This window comes from Oculina patagonica, chromosome 4 (genome assembly GCF_052425735.1).
Source record: "Oculina patagonica isolate OP01 chromosome 4, crgOcupat, whole genome shotgun sequence".
Classification (NCBI taxonomy): Eukaryota; Metazoa; Cnidaria; class Anthozoa; order Scleractinia; family Oculinidae; genus Oculina; species Oculina patagonica.
This window is the reverse complement of record NC_135761.1, coordinates 54180180-54193271: the sequence shown is the minus strand read 5'-3', so window position 1 is coordinate 54193271 and position 13092 is coordinate 54180180. Positions and strand designations below refer to the sequence as shown.

At 38.3% G+C, this 13092-nt stretch overlaps 2 protein-coding genes across 9 annotated transcripts in view; one reads left to right on the top strand and one right to left on the bottom strand.

Moving 5' to 3' along the window:
- The first annotated feature begins 26 nt into the window (after positions 1–26).
- LOC144650677 (m7GpppX diphosphatase-like) lies at positions 27–4177 on the top strand. The gene is made up of 4 exons (XM_078510399.1): positions 27–222; positions 1445–1755; positions 2615–2839; positions 3792–4177. Exons 1-4 carry the CDS (start codon positions 57–59, stop codon positions 4095–4097), a joined length of 1008 nt encoding a protein of 335 aa, XP_078366525.1. The 5' UTR covers positions 27–56; the 3' UTR covers positions 4098–4177.
- A 1167-nt stretch (positions 4178–5344) lies between these two features.
- The window catches only part of LOC144650680 (ras and EF-hand domain-containing protein-like), a 32815-nt gene continuing 25067 nt past the window's right edge, over positions 5345–13092 (bottom strand). For all 8 annotated transcript variants that reach the window (XM_078510404.1, XM_078510405.1, XM_078510403.1 and 5 more), the window contains 7 exons: positions 11966–12169; positions 11404–11539; positions 10022–10103; positions 9388–9502; positions 8807–8926; positions 8216–8292; positions 5345–7690 (listed from right to left, as the gene is read on the bottom strand). In XM_078510404.1, coding sequence (XP_078366530.1) covers positions 7588–7690; positions 8216–8292; positions 8807–8926; positions 9388–9502; positions 10022–10103; positions 11404–11539; positions 11966–12169 — 837 coding nt within the window. In that variant the 3' untranslated portion in view covers positions 5345–7587. The remainder of the gene's footprint in view (positions 7691–8215; positions 8293–8806; positions 8927–9387; positions 9503–10021; positions 10104–11403; positions 11540–11965; positions 12170–13092) is intronic.

The window sequence follows — 13092 nt, the reverse complement described above, 5'->3', positions numbered from 1 at the left end:
GTAAAACCGAAACACGACTACATTTCGATGTATCTGCGAGACGACTGCGAGACATCATGGCTGCCTCCAGCCGAAACAGCGAGGAGACTCCGGCCAAGAAAATGAAACTAACGAATGAAAAAAGTCAGGAAGATAATAGTTGCAATCTTCAATCTTTTCGCGGGTTTCAGCTCATCAAAGTCCTAAATGAGAATGCTCAAACAAAGACTGTTGCTGCACATGGTGAGCGCGAGTCATGTTTTCATGGCGGGAAAATAATTGAAGTCACTTAATTCCTGGAGATGTCGGGAAAAGCAAAAGGAGTTGGAGATTTAAATTAGGAATGTAGCTGTTCCGAGATTCCAAGAATCATGGTCAATCAGATAGTTTTAGTTTAATATATTAACAGGGTTGCCACAGATCAGGGGGAAGAAAATGAAGGTACGGGACAAGTCAGGAGGTTTTTTCAAAAAAGTGAGAGAAAATTGATATTATAACACTGCTGATTTAATACCATGGGTGGCTGAAAAAAAAAAAACATTTCAGCTCAATGTGATCTCAGTGACTTTTTTTGGAAGCAAAGATGTCTTACTATATCTGACATTTTGTATTTATTTAGTCAGGGGAGTTTTATTTTTATTAGGGAAAAGTCAGAGAATTTTGAAAACTGATCAGGTCGAGGGCTAGTTAGGGTAAATTCCGACAGGCGACATGGCTCTGAAGCAGTGACATGAAGGAACTGAAGTGACAACAAACGACGAGATGCTCCCGTGAAATTACGACAGTGAAAAAGAAAATGATGACGTACGACGAGATGCTACTGTGAAATTACGACAGCGAAAAAAAAAAGAAAAGCAAACAAATCTTATTGAGAGATACAAGAATAGGGAGTTATATGGTAAACAATCACGAGAACGCTTGATTTTGTGTTATGCACTCCGGACTCAAAGATTTCCTGTACTAACAGTGGCTGTGGACGAATTCTTCAAATTTGAGGCCAGGGTTTCTTTAAAAAAAAGTGGTAGTTTGCACCTTGACAGTTCTCCATTTTCAGTTTTTGGTTGCAATGAATCTGTTATTACCAGGCCACCTGGGTTAAAGTAAACATCATTTTTAGGTTGTTACAGGCTAGCACCTAACGCAGGATCATGTAAAGTGGCCTTAAGCAGTGAAATAAAAAGTTACTAATTCTTAATTTAGGGGGAGCAGGGATAGCACAGTGGTGAGAACGCTGGCTTCCCACCAATGTGGCCCAGGTTTGATTCCCGTGCCTGACATCATAAGTGGATCAAGTTTGTTGTTGGTTCTCGTCCTTGCTCCAAGGGTTTTTCTCAAGGTTCTCCAGTTTTCACCAACTCACCCCCCTGAATTTCAAGGGCCACAGGTTTGTCAGTTGCAAGGCTGTTGCATGCAACCCTTGTGAAACAAAGTTGTTTTATTTATTTTTTTATTTAATTTTTTACAGGAAAATTTGAAAATTCTGATTCTGATGCTGTGGTTCTTTTGGAGAAAACCCCATTCTCAGGGGATACCTTGCCTCAAATGTTATCAGCCGAAACCAGCTTAGTGAGAGAGTTTAATAATGACATTTACAGCCAGTACACGTGCCAACTGCCATCACAGTTTAACACTTTGAAGGGAACAGTCATCTATCCAGCCACAGCTAAGCACCTGGATAAATTTTCTGCTCATCATGTGCATTTTGTGTATGAGACGGCAGCAGATTATAAATCCATCACTCTGCCATTTCTTGAAGAACAATCATTCAGTATTCAGGTTTGTGTAAAATAAAAGATAAAACAAAAAGAAATATTTTTAAAAAGGAAATTCTGTACTGTAGGTTGATTGAACATCAAGCATTTCTATTACTGTTAACTGGGTTAAGTTAGGCCCAGAAGAATTGAAGAATTTAAAAATTTCGGATCAATGTAGGTTTCTGGGAAACTGCCCACCTACCCCTCCCCAAACCTAACATTTTGCCCAAACGATAAGTAAGTGTTAATGTTAGGTTTGGGGAGGGGTAGGTCCCTAGTCCAACCGACCATACCATCTCCACTTCACAGTAAATATTTTTCCATGCACTGTATTCTGATTGAAATAAATAGATTTGAGTTCAACCTACTAAGTAATGCCCTTTCATACAATTTTTGGATGGGAGACACAGTTGCCTAATGGGTAGCTTGTCGGACTTCAGATCGAAAGGCCCGGGTTCATGCCCTGGGCAGGGTAACTGTGTTGTGTTCTTGAGCAAAACACATTTCTCTCAAAGTGCCTCTCTCCACCCAGGTGTATAAATGGGTACCGGTGAAATAATGCTGGGGGTACCCTGTGTTGGACTAGCATCCCAACCAGGGGGTAGTAGAAATATTTCTAGCCTCTTAATTCTACTGAAATCTGGATAAGCTGCGGCAGTATGGGTGGCTTGGCTCAAGGCTTACCTTGTACATTTTTTGTCTCTTTTTTTGTTTCTGTAAACTACTTCTAAACAACACCTTAGAGACCTTTAGAGACCTCATGCACAGTGAAAATACATTGCGAGGTTCGAAATAATTTCAAACTCCACCATGATCTTTTGTTGTTTATTTACAAAATCCACCATCACCCTTTGCTTTATTTGTTTTTATCCATGTTTTAGTGGGTGTACAACATTTTAGAGAAGAAAGCTGAAATGGAGCGAGTTGTGTTTGAAGACAGTGATCCTGCAACAGGCTTTGTTTTGTTGCCAGATTTGAAATGGGATCAGAAGCAGATTGAGAACATGTACCTTGTGGCTATATGCCATACACATGGGATTAAATCAATCAGAGATCTCAATCAGTCACATCTCCCTCTCTTGAAAAACATCCTGCTGAAAGGACAGGTAAGAATCTTTGTTTGTTTTAGCCTATAACCCTAGCCCTTTTGGTGGTAAAAATTAATTGTAGTAGGACAAGGATAGCCAGTAGATACACTGGAATCTTTTCTAAACAGACAGACAATTAACAATAAACTATTTTTACTAGATGAGATTGAATGTGATAGTTTGATTATACTGTATCTCACAAATATAATATGTAAACCAAATGCAATGAAAACAGTTTTATAATACCATAAAACAAGCAAAAGCACTCGCATAGTAATACACATTATATTACATTAGTATAGTTTATGATACCTTAAGCCTGGTTTTCACCAGCGACGCAAGCACAAGCGAAAAGATAACAGTTCTTATTTCTCAGTGAAAACGGCTTCGACTCAAGCAAAAGCACAAGCGCATTGCATTTTGAAGCTTGTGCTTGTGCTTGCCGCATGCACAAGCACAAGCATCAAATTTTGTCCTTTTTGTGATTGCGTTTGTGCTTGCGCGTGTGCTTGCGTTGCTAGTGAAAACCAGGCTTTATACAACAACAACCATTTTATTTTGCCAGAAAAAATAGAAATATATACTGCATAAAATAAATTAACTTGAAATAAGCAAAAAAACTACTCTAATAGTAATAAACAATTGGCTGTAGGAATTTAAAAGATGTTGTGGCATTCATTACTCATGCTAACTATACATGAGAAGTCAAATTTGTCAGCACAAGGCCAACTTTATCACAAATTTTAAAATCGTGAAGCAAATTGTAACAACAACTGCAACAACAACAACATGTATTCAATCAAAGATGTTATTTAAAAGCCATTTTTGCAGAATGATTTCTAACTGCCATCTGGAACTCCACCCCGCCAACCATCACAAAATTATAAGCTAAAATTATATTCCTATTTTTAATTATCAATAAAAAATGTTTATTGTTCTCGTTACGGTTTATTTTGGTTTCATTTTGCAGGAAGCCATCAAGGAGAAGTATAGCGTTCCTTCAGATCAGCTTCGTATTTATGTGCACTACCAACCTTCCTATTATCATTTTCATGTGCATTTTACTCATCTCAAGTACGATGCCCCTGGGTGCGGCATTGGCAAAGCTCATCTTCTACAAGATGTGATTGACAACATAGAGAACATTGATTCAGATTATTATAGCAAGAGAACATTAGCATGCCTCTTTAAAGAAAATGACAAACTCTTCAAAAGGTTCCAGTCGGTAGAACGTGTTGACAAATCTGTTGAGGGTGAGGAGGGTGGGGACCAATGATCATTTTTGTGATCCCGAAATTGTTTTTATACTGAAGTTTATTTATGTCAAAGTTTGATAATAAAATCATCATTACTGCAGTTCACTTAATTTCCTTTCGTTCCTACGTCTTATGCACACCGACACAGCCTTGTCGTGGATTTGGCTTTTTGAGAGGCCTGAATAGGTTCACGGATTGACGTCTTTGGCCTTCTCGAAAATACAGAGGATCGCGGTTCAGCTGAGAGTTTTGTCCCGGATTCCGGTTTCAGTCTGTCTTCACTGGATCCTAAAACGAAAAATACTTTCGCGGGTTTTTGGTAGGCATGTTGGCGGTTTGTCTAATTTTTTTTTTACAAGACCAGAACAACCCTTGACCTTGGTTCTTGAATTGTCAATGTTTTTACATAATGCCGTTATACAGTGAAACTATACCACAGAAAGTCAGTCAGGTTATGCCTATTTTATGCGGATCCGAATGTGTTTAAAAGAAAATAGCTACCGACGGATGGGGCAAAAAATACAGCACAGTCACATTTTGTCGGCTTAGCAAACATGTCGGAAATTTCAGAGGTTGCATGGGAATCCTATGTTAAATAAAATCTGTAATCTCCAGCGTGTCTTGCCAAGGCGTGTTTTTGGCAAGAGTGTGCTTTCGTTTTGCGTTTGTTGTGCTAAAAAAAACTCGTGCAACAAGCTCTATTAAAGTAATCAGAAAAAAAAAACAATGATGCACAAGAGGTGGATCCAGGGGGGGTTGCAACCCCCCCTTTGAGCAGTATTTTTTTGTTATTTTGTTGCAAATGCTGCAAAAGGCGTTTTAGAGGGAAAAATCGGCAACATTATTTTTTGGGGGAGGGGCATAGCTCCGGACCCCTTTTAAGGCACGGGGCCGTAACTCGCCTTCCACACCATTGTACACCCCCCCCCCTTTCAGAAATTCCTGGATCCGTCCCTGTGCATGTTCTTGCTTCGTGCTCTGATTGGTTCATTGTTATTTTCACTTGCAGATATATGTAATATTCTTTTGCCTTTCCTTCTCAGCCAATCACGAACCAAACCGAAACCACACGCGAGTTGGTCACGTGTGTTTACCCGCGCTTGGCGCCGGTTGCATATACTGTACTTCGAGTTCTCATTGGTTCAGTGTTGTCTCTTGCGATTGGCCATAGCGACCGGTTTCATTTTGGTTTTGCGACACTTAAATACTTGAAAATCACTATCTGACTCTACACAAACGTTATTTACATTTAAAAAATAACAACCAGTAAAGTTGAAAACAACTACTTTTTATTCTCGTTCACAGTTACAAGTCATGAAATAAAGTTAAAGAGGCGTGACACTGTTTTAATAGTAAACCTACCACATTAATGCAAGTAAACTGCGGCTGCAAACAATTTAGTTTATTATCAATCGATATCAACTTGAAGTTGAATAAAACGTTAAATTAGCTGAGTTACTTTCTCGACTGCTGGGCCCAGTTCTTCGAAAGCTCATTAATGCCAATCTAGGGGTTCGAGCTAAGTGAGGTTGTAGTTTCTCTCGTATAAAAGTTTTTTTCACTGGAAATGTTTTTGTGGAGTTTGACATAAGTCATTGTCAAAACTGAAGGGCAAAAATACAGAAAACCTTACTGAAAAGTTATAAAGTAAAACTAAAATTAACGCTAATCTTGTGTCAGCTTAATCGTTCTTGAACAACTGGGCTCAGCTGGTTGATAATAAACTTATTTCACTTGCCGCCAACACAATACAAGTTTCTTTAGAAACTAATCCCCTGGACTGTTTAAATAAGTTCCATTGTGGCATTATGTCGTTGCTTGACGCTGCTCGGTATATAAACGACAAGAATCTAACTATTTTCCAATTTAATGAGCACTGAGTTTGTAAGGTTAAAATGTCTATCAAAGGCAGGTTACTAATTCGAGTACATATAGAACAACTTTATTTAAGTCCCACTAGCTCGGCCAACAGGAAATTTATATACAAAATCGTTAGCTATCAATTTTTTGTCTTAATACCTCTATGAATGAACACGAGATACGATATTAAATGTTTTTAAATAAAAACTTGTGAAAGTAAGGATGCATGGGTAACATTTAACATTTATTGACTTCGCTACATGATTCGTTTAATGATCAAATCACACAAGGCACAGTAAACACAACAGGAAAACCAGCTTCCTTGCAAAGTGGGGTTGAATTTTACAGGTGTAACTTCGACATAACGAACAAGTCTCACTGAGTGCAGAGTTTGTTAGGACTACAACTGGAAAAATCACCGTAATTTAACAAATTGACATCAGTTTTTTACGCGTCTGTCCTTTTATTGATGATAAATTTCGTCAAAGCATTGTCAAACAATGTTATGTGGAAATTATAACCATCAATAAGAGTACAGACGCATTAGAAACTGACGTCAATTTGTATAAATAACACATATAAGGAATTTACGTTAAGTTTGGTCGTAATTTTCTAAATAAATGAACATTGAAATTGTCCACAAAAACAACTGTCTTCTATTCTGAGAGTCAAAGTAAACCAATTAATTCCGGCGATATAAACGGCATTGGGCTGTGATCTCAGTTGTCTTTCTTCTTTGCCAGGGAAAAAAAATTGATGAAACGTACATTTTGCTACTTCGTTAAGACAGAAAAAAAACTTCACACTCGAGTTGCGTTTTTATCGAACACGTTCGTTATGTCGAAGTTACACCGTTTTGAACCTCCTCTGCTTTCTATTCATCGCTTAAGAAATACTCTCCCATCCCTGATGGTTTGTGCTACGCTATGCAAAAACTTTTGTACAGTAAAAAAATGGACGAAAATCTCTAAAAACATTCACGTCGACCTATGTTATCTACGTATTCTATTCAATGAACTCTTTATTTACAAAACGTTTCTTACTTAAAATTAAGAAATTGAAAACTGAATAAACTTTAATATAATTATATTATCTCTCTTCTAAATTGCGTGCATTCGCATCCAGAGGAAGACGCGAATTGAATAAATAAAATACTAATTCAAAGAAGTACATGGTGAATTCTTGCATACATGGTATGGTAAGACTAGGTCCCAAAGCACAAATAAAAAAATTCCAATTGAAATTTGTTTCCAAATATGAATTATTTACAGTGTAAATGTTATGAGCTAAAATATGGCTTCACATTCTCTGTGATCAATAATAACGCTTGCGCTCTTCCAGGGTGAATAATAAAATCTCACAAGCAAGACAGGCATTTTACAATCCTTCTAAGAATTCTCAATCTTTCTGGTTGTCTCTCGTAAAGCTAAGAAGATTCAACGCAAAGAAAAATACTGACTCTGGCAAATCTTCGTAGAAGTACACGAACAATTCCCGATTAGTTTCAGCCAATCAAAAATCGCACGAACACTCCGAACGAAATGCGCCGAGCTGCTTAGCAACCCCTCCTCGAACGACAACCGCGTTCTACAGTCAGCGCAGGTTTCGTTGGTACTTATTCCCCCAGCTACTTGTATGTTAAACGTCCAACTACGTAGGGCAACAGTTGCCTTTCTTCTTCTTCTGATCTCCGTCCGACAATCTCAATCCATTGCTTTCCTCTACCTCCGTGTCCTCAATTTTTCTTAGCAATCTGCAACAAATAGGAACAAAAAGTGAATTGTAATGCACCTATCAATGTTAAGCCCGAGAGGGGGGGGGGGGGGTCGGGCTGACCACGGGATTTTGATCGTGAGCGCTGTCCCCAGGGTGGGGATTTTGATCGTACGTGATGCCCCCAGGGTAGGGATTTTGGTCATTTATAGAAAGTTTGAAGGACATCTGACCACCTTTCATGGGGATTTTGACCAATTATTTTGTCCCGGGGGTGGGGAATTTGACATTTTTTTATAGAAAATGTCAAAATCCCAACCCCTTGCCCGACCCCCCCCCCCCTCGGGCTTAACATTGATAGGTGCATAATTCTCAAGACATACTTCAGCACGCTGCTGATACCTTACGCCTTTTCAGTCAAACTAAAAAAATATCTCCCGACTGGTCACCACACATTTCTTTTAACGTTAGTTTTGAGAATTTATTTGTACATCAATAAATTTTCCCCACATGTATAGAGAGACTACAAGCTGATCACTCTGTTAAACTACAAAACATTTCTCACCTTCCTAGCTCGATGCATGCTTCCGTGATGTTTTTGTTTTCTTTTGAGCTGGTTTCGGTGAACAAAGCGCCATACTCCTGCAAACAAACAAGTAAACACAAACGGGTCGTTAACTAAACAACTTGTGCGTCGCAGTTTCTTCCCCTCGACTCAGTCTACTTTCTTGGAACAGTATAAGAGCGAAGTGTTTCCGTCTCTAATTAAAACATGCATAACGAGAGTCAGCGGTCAAACACGTACAGCATGCGCAGATACCCCACAATTGTTGCCAGGACATTTATGAAACTGCTTAACGAATACCTTGCTTTAAGTCAAAATACGACGTCATTATCGTCGCAGAAGCTTCAAATGTTAAGTATCTACTTAAAATTTAGTAATTTTTAACTTATAGCTTTATCGCCTGGTATTTTGGCTTGCCACGATATTTTTTTGTAACTTCCTCTTTAAAGCGTCTTACATATAACGCTTCAAACTTAACACAGACATTTGCTGATAACAGCTAAACAAAATTCAGCACGCGGTTAGCTTATCAAACATGGGGGTCGCAAGGGTGAAGGGTTCGAATAAAGACGTCGTTTACAAATTCCTCACCTTGGCTAATTTCTCTCCATTTTCGTGTGTTATGACTGTCTTGCCTTCATCGATATACGATTGGCGCAAATCAGTCTTGTTACCACAGAGCATGATGGGAATAGGCTTTGATGTGCTATCCTGTAATAAAACCAACGACTTAAGCAACAACTCACAAATACGAGTAACAACCACTAACATAAGGTTGAATCTTAAAACATTTATCTCTTCCTTCGAGGACACCAAACGAAGCTCAAGACATTCCTTATTTCAGAGTCGGCCAGGGGTTTGGTGGTACGGTTTAAAGGGCGGTTTTAAATTGGGTGTACGGCAAATTTTCAGTGAAAAATGGGAATATGGTATATTTTGGAAGAATACTCAGTAGATAATAAGTTAAAATCATTTTAATTTGTCCTTGATCTAGAGTTCTCTCTCTCTCCTGCAGCCTTGTAATTTGGGGTATAGTGGGAGGTCTTTTAAGGTATATCGGTATACCACGTATCACTACGCCACTCCACCCAATCCCACCCTGGCCGACCCTGTCCAGTTAACAGGCTTGACTTTAAGGAGTTATTAAACGATTATAAAAATCAAACACCTACCTCTATGGCTTCCACCCAGTCGCGAACATCAATAAATGATGTTTCACAAGTGACATCATACAGGAGTAACACACCGTCGGCCTTACGAAAGTATGATTTGGCGATACTCCGGAACCTAGAACACAAACATATTTTGTCAGAAGAACATCGAACGCACAAGCATTGGGGAAAAGGATCTAACATAGAAGAGAGGAAATGGTGAAAAACAAGGTTTATAAAGCACATCTAATGAGAAACCGTCTTTGTTTATTGAGGTACAGTAACTATGTCAAAAAGGTTGAGGTCTGTTGCCACACCATCACCTGGATGAAATACTGGTCCATCACAAGTTACTTCCCAGCAGTTTGGTTGGGTTGCCCTTACAATTCATCAGTATTTATTTAAAATATTCCTGCCTGTAGGGAACACAACACAAAGACACTCGCCAGGGTTCGAACTCATACCTTTTGATCTGAAATCCAACGTACTGACAATTTGGTCACCACGCTTCGTTTAATGTGTTATTTTTATTGTATACACTTCACAGATGAATATTTCCCAACTGGGCCGAAATTTCAATCCCAACCATGCCCCTATTCAAGTCTTAAACCTAAGTGGACACCTAGTGATGCACTACATGACGACAGTGTAGTACCTTTCTTGGCCTGCAGTATCCCACAGTTGAAATGCAATGGTTTTATCATCAACAACAAGTGTTTTCATCTGGAAATCCACACCTGAAAACAAAAAAGAAAATAAAAACATCAACAAACAAGTAATTACATGTAAAATACAAAAGTCTGGAAAATTCCAGCAATCAGAACTGGGTTTTGTTCTTTTTGTTCAATCGGCTGTTTTTCATGGAATTATTTTCGGATGGTCTTACTACCGGAACTATTGTAGTTTTGCGTTTCAAAATTATAGTTCAAATATTTTCAAGTTTTACGGTCGTAAAATGAACATCAGCAATCACTGAACGTACTGAAATGATATAAAATGCAATTTACAATTGGAAGATATTGTTCTTTAAAAAAGCTTAAGGAGGCTCGATGTAGTTTTTTTTTAACCGAAGGGTGGTTGTTTTGAAAATTAAAATTATCTGGGAAGCCAATGTTCGATTTTTGCCAAAATACACCATAATGATCAAATATGACCAAATTTTAATTTTTTACCTGTCACTTAATCACAAAGGTTACCATGGCAACGATTGACGTTTTCTGTTGTTCTCAAACAAGCTTGATTTTCTCGAAATCTAGATTGACTCTTGGTGTTTATTCTTTGATATGTTAAAGTTTAGTAGATTGACTAACTGTTGACGAAATTTAAGAAAAATCTGTAAGAGCGTTTTCAAGTAAATCAAGAATGATATTTTTAGAAAAACACCGTTTTAATATAAAGTAGACGCTTTAAGATTGTTTCGTATTATTTGAGCACAGTTACTCTCACTGAAATATAAATACTTACACCATCAAAGACCATTAACTAAAAGCAAAAGACTGTTTGCTTTAATTTGTTAAAATATATCGACTGCCGATTGTAGGAAATTATAAGAAAATACCAAAAACTTCATTGTTGATTTACTCTAAAACGCTCTTACAGATTTTCCTAAAATTTTGTGTACAGGTAGTCAATCTACTTTACTTGAACATATCAAAAAATGAATACCAAGAGTCAATCTAGATTTCGAGAAAATCAAGCTTGTTTGAGAACAAAAGAAAACATCAATGGTTGCTATGGTAACCTCTGTGACAAAGTGACGGGTAAAAAGTTAAAATTTGGCCATATTTGATCATTATGGTGTATTTTGGCAAAAATCGAACATTGGCTTCCTAGATTATTTTAATTTTCAAAACAACCACCCTTCGGCTAAAAAAACTACATCGAGCCTCCTTAACTTAATTATGAACCCGAGGAAAGGCTGTTTTTCGGGGGGGGGGGGGGGGGTCTATCATCCTAATTGGAGGGGTAGTTTCGAGTGGTGGTCATTATCGAAATTAAACGGTTTTACGTGCAGCATAGCTGCCATTCTTTACGTACCAAGCGTGGAGTTGAGAGCGCTGTGGAATCTGTTCCTACACAGTCTGAGTATAAAGCTGGATTTGCCGACTGCCGCGTCTCCAGCTAAGACCAGTTTGTACATGCGCTCTGGGACATTCCCCTCTGCTACTGACGCCTGCAACACAAACAAGCAAACAAACACTATTTACTTTATCTTCATATGATTACGAAAACTAAGTATCAATCGAGCCAGTCCCGCAAGGCAAACAAGTACTTTTTAGCAGATCCTCATAGAATCACCGGGGAGCTTCAAACATATTTTAGATTGTGATACTTCATCTGCGAAGATGTTATTCTCTTTGGTTCAAATTCTGTGAAATTAGCGTGTCACTGAGAGCGCAACTTAAAAAGTTCAGGTAGAAGTTTTCAAAGATGGTCGTTCGGAATCTGTTCCAATTGTTCCAAATCTTAACCATCTGTATCTTTTGGGTTCATTTTTATCTCTTACTACTGTTTAGAGGTTTCCTTCAATTGAAAGTTTCTTTTGTACATGGCAAATGAGCAAACCACGCCATGGTTCCTTTAACATTAACAAACTTACATGTAATGGAGTGTTCGAAGAGGCCTCGGACAAAGATTCAGAACCAACAGCCGCACCCCTCTCCTCAGGCAATTCTGTCTCCGTCTCAGAATCGTCTTCGGACTCCGTGTTAGCTCTCGCCATAGCAACCAGCTGGGCTAACTCCTCGTCTCCAACGTCATCTTCGTCGATATCTTCGTGGTCTTCTTCAATAACACTCTTGAACTGCACAGTAGAAAAACAATCAGTTAAATGTCAAGCTCTCCTTACTGATTAGCATACATTTCTTGCAATGGAGCTATGTCACGGGGATTTCGCAAATTTTTGGTCTAAACTGTTCTGAAATTAGTGGTAGGCAACTTTACCCATGAAAAACATTATCTTTGAACATCTAAAGGAAGATATAAGCTTAATTTGGAGATAGAAATCAAACTACGGCTATAAATAAACCAATCAAAAGTAAAACCAAACACTAATCACGACTCGCTCGCACACGTTTTCCCGCGCTTGACGGCGGCTGCATGTATTTGCTTCGAGTTTTGATGGGTTTACTGGCTTGAATGTGTCTTTTGTGATTGGTCAGAGTGATTTTTTTTACGACACTCAAACGAAAAACACGCTATTAGTGATTCGTCAGAGTGATTATTTTTGTTTTGGTTTGTTTTTATGACATTCAAACGCAAATATATTTATTAGTGCCGAGAGTTTGATAACGTTATAACAAAGTCTTGTTTGAAAGGTGACGGACTGTTCAAAGCTTGCCCGTGTGCCATACAGTTCACTGTTATAAGCTGCCGAATGGTTATGATAATTCTGATATTATACAAACAGGCGTTATACCATTAGCTTAGCTCCAATAATTAGTTGAGAGTTATTTTTTTAACCGCAATCCTGGTTAACTGTTATCAGCAAAATTAGAATTAGTTTTCAGTTTAAAGTGCCTTGAGCCAGCAAACAAGAGTCACTGTCGATGAATCTTCGTAAAAGCTCTCGGAGAGATTCGGCAAATTCTCGTCATCCAATTAAAATAAAGCACGAGATTGGTTCCCTGCCGACTAATAAGTTTCAACTCGATGCCACAAGAATATAGTGCCGTTACTCACTCGGTATATTTAGGTTCTTGGAATTAAATTTGTCCATTTGACTAG